Here is a 3,882-nt window from a genome sequence, read left to right on the forward strand (position 1 = left end):
AAATAGTACAAGCTTGCTCCATCTTGAAGATATATTTCTTCCCTAGCCCTGAATCGCCACAAAACCACTCTAGCTTCCCTGCCCTTTCTCCTCCTTTCTAGACCCTCTAACAGAATGGAAAGACAGCAAATCTGAGATACAGACAAGCTACATTTTGGGGTTTTTTTTTTTTTTTTTTTTTTTTTGGTTCTTCTGCTTCATAAATTTTAGGCTTAGAAATGAAGACTTCGCCTGGTTCTTTACCAAACCCAAAACAAGCGTGACATCTGTCACCCATCCAGGTGATGTGAAAAGGTTGTAGTGGGAGTATAAAGAACAAAGATGGTATTCAGCGAGTGTCAAAAGGCAAGCCCAGGAGGGTCTTTATGAGAATTTAGGTCTGTGCTTTCCTTCCCTTGAGAGAGGTACCTTCTCTTAACCCCTGGAGACCATGGTATCCTGGTTGACCAGCTGGACTGTGGAGGGCCGGTGGGCTCTGATGCTCATACGAAATTCTTTGATGACAAAGTAGTAACAGAAAACATCAAGGCAGCAGTTGATGTTGGAGAAATACATAGACAACTGCACAAACAAGCTGATGCCCTGCATCATTCTGCAATCCAAGATAAAGCGGTTCCTCACCAGATACTGCAGGAAGAAGCCCAGGTGCACTGGGAGAAAGGAGACCACAAAGACGACAAGATTGGTAGCAATGGTCCAGATGCAGGCTCTCTTTTGGACCCAGTCCTTAGTGTTGTCTGGACGGCGCAGCAGGATGTGAATACTCCTGTAGGAACAGAAGCCCATGATGGCCATGGGAAGGAGGAAGCCAAAGATCTCCAGGGGGAAGAAGACCCTGGCACTCCAGGTGCCGTCAGACATGTTGTGGAAGCACTTGTATCTCTTCACTTCCCTGTGGAAAGTGTAGATGGGGATGCTTCCAATCCATACCAGCATCCAGATGATACAGCAGATCCCAAAGGTCTTCCTGGGCGACCGGAGGTGGTTGGCCAGGATCGGGTACTGGATGGCCAGGAACCTGTCCAGGCTGATGAAGCAGATGGTAAAGACACTCCCATACATGCTGATGAAGTAGAGGCACTCCCCCAGAGTGCAGAATGCCGGCAAGGGGTTCTCCACTTGTTGCAGGGCCATCTTGAATGGGAGGGAGAGCACCAGCAGTAAGTCGAAGACAGCCAAGTTGATCATGTAGATAGAAGTGGCGATGTACTCCAGCTGCCTCCTCTTCAGGAAGGCACTGAAGCCTCGGATGGCCAGTAGGTTGAGGGCCAGGCCAAGGAGGAAGGTGGGGATGTGGACTGCCAGCTGCAAGGTACTGGTCAGCTTATCCACGGAAGAGAACGAGCAGTTGTCGCTCTCTGGCTGGCTCATGTTCTTGCCTGCAACACCAACAGTAGATGAGAAAGTTCCTCTCACTCAACAAAACAACTTGGCAGGGGATGATGAGCCCTTAGCGACCCATGCTTAGTGTACTGCAAGCAGAAAACACAGAGCGAGGGGCTGGGAAGATGGCTTGGGGATGAAGCCATGCAAGTATGAGGACTGGAGTTTAGACCTCCAGAAACCACGTGAATGTGGATGATGGGCATAGTGGTCTACTCAATAATACGACTGCATGGGAGGATGGGGAGACTAAGATCCCTGCAACAAGCTAGGCAACTAGAGTAGCTAAATTGGAGAGAGAGAGAGAGAGAGAGAGAGAGAGAGAGAGAGAGAGAGATCCTGCCTCAGTATATAAAGTAAAGGTGCTTGAGGGAGACACCTGCCTTCAACCACTGACCAGCACACACACACACACACACACACACACACACACACACACACACACACACATCCCTACAAAAACTGGACTCTTCGGTGCATGAGCCTCTCTCCTTTTTTTAAAAATCAGAGCTCTTATCGAAAGGAATAACAACACAAACTCTGAATCATGCTGGTTTAAGCGAAGACAGAATTTCACACCATTGAATGCTTCCAGGCCTGGTGGTGTGTGTCTGTGGTGTGAACCTGTCATCCAGAAACTGGCAGCGGGTAGAACCGAGAGGCGAAAGGATCACACGTTGAAGACTAGCTTTGACAACCTAGAGAGGCCCTGACTCCAAATTCAGAAAAAGTAGGAAGAGGCCAGGGGATACAGCCCAGGGATGGAGCACCCGCCTAGCGCATACAGCATCTCTGGTTGGGTCTCTGGCAACACAAACAGGAGGAGGGAGGAGCAGGGAGGGGGGGAAAGGAAAGGAGAGAAGGAGAGGGAAAGTATTGGGGTGCAGCTGGATCAGGGTTCCAGGGACTGTTAGAGGCTCCATCTTCTCTGTAAGCATGGGACCCTCTGCGCTCCCTCCCTCACTGTTCTTGATGTGTAGACAGTTGAATCCATCCCTGACTGCAGGGGTGATCACATTCCCCACTGGACACAGGAACTGATTTGTCCACTGGGTCAAGGGAAGGTGTGCGGCCTGTCCATGGCAGTTAAAAGCAATCAGATCCATGCCTGGGCTCTTTCTGGGTGGCTTGTGATGAAAAATCTGGAGCAGCTGCAGCCTCTGCTGCCCATGAGGAGAAACCCAGGCAGAAAATGAGTCTTTGTGGAAGGAGGGACATTCCTAGAGGGAATGTGGGAAACTGAAGTCTGTCTAGGACAAAGAAAGGCCTTTAGACAAACAGACGAGAAGGACAGAAGGGCCAGGGATAGAGGTGTGCCTTCCCAGAGGCAGGACCTTGGGCAGGCTCTGAGCAGGTCTGGCTTATGAGTCTGGCCACTTTAGGAGGGTAAGACTGTCATTGTGGGGTTCAGTATAAAGGAAGGGGGTGCCTGGAACAGACTAAAGAGATAATCAGCCTATGTCCCCAAAGCTAGACTTCTAAAAAAATGAATTAGGACCTAATGCCTGCCTGCTTTTCACTGATCCACCTCTGCCTACCTTACCCTTCTCTCTCTCTCTCTCTCTCTCTCTCTCTCTCTCTCTCTCTCTCTCTCTCTCACACACACACACACACACACACACACCCTTTCTTCTACTTCCCTCAAGTGAGGACAAGCTGCTAGTCTACCAGGCCCTAGACATTGGGCGGCCATGTTCACCAGCACACCGGGCCCCTGCATTGAGAGGTGGTTTCCACCTGACCTCTTCTCTAACCACTTGGGGAGCAGGCACAACCAAGGCCTGCTCCATCTCTACTTTTGTCCCTCCTTCACCCTCCCCAAGGTCCTAAATACCAAGAGAGGGACCTGAAGATACAGAGAAGGGATGTCAACACAGCCTGTCACCAGAGAGGCTGTACCAGTGGTCAGAGGTGTTGCTTTTATCTTATGCTATTATACTGAAAGAAAAAACTTTTTTAAGCTAAAAAAGCAATTTGGGCATACAATAAAATATATCTGAAGAATACAAAAGCACACACCGCCACTGCACCCTAGGGCCTCAGTTATACTTTCCAGAGCTAACCATGCACGACAGTAGATTTTCTCCAGGAGTCTTTAGTTATAATCATATTTTATAAACATATACATAAATATGGTATCTTTGAAATTAAAAAAACAATATACCTACAGTTCTGCCCCTTGCTTTTTCAGTGAACAAAGTTTCTTAGCAATTGTTCCTCACGAGTATACATGACTCAGTTCTCTCTAATAACCTCCCTGAATTTATTGTGTGAATGGAACATCACCCATTTGAGCAGAAGCTTAGAAGCAAATATTAAGGCTTCCAACTGTCTTCCTGGGTAACAGGAATTCCGCATCCCTCATCCTTGTGGCTTACTTCTTTGCTACATCGTCACTGCAGAGAGAATTCCCGTTCCTTGGCTGTTTCTCGTTGCTTACAGCTTCCTAGGAAGTATGTGAAAAGAAAAGGTTTGGATATTTGGGGGTGGGGAGTGGTG

General features: G+C 48.5%; 1 protein-coding gene across 1 annotated transcript; it reads right to left on the reverse strand.

Annotated features, from left to right (window-relative positions):
* Window positions 1-414: 414 nt before the first annotated feature.
* Window positions 415-1,371, reverse strand: Gpr55 (G protein-coupled receptor 55). The gene has a single exon (XM_021199442.1). The coding sequence runs from the start codon at window positions 1,369-1,371 to the stop codon at window positions 415-417; it is 957 nt and encodes a 318-aa protein (XP_021055101.1).
* Between the last annotated feature and the right edge of the window lie 2,511 nt (window positions 1,372-3,882).

Source organism: Mus pahari, chromosome 5 (genome assembly GCF_900095145.1).
Source record: "Mus pahari chromosome 5, PAHARI_EIJ_v1.1, whole genome shotgun sequence".
NCBI classification, from domain to species: Eukaryota; Metazoa; Chordata; class Mammalia; order Rodentia; family Muridae; genus Mus; species Mus pahari.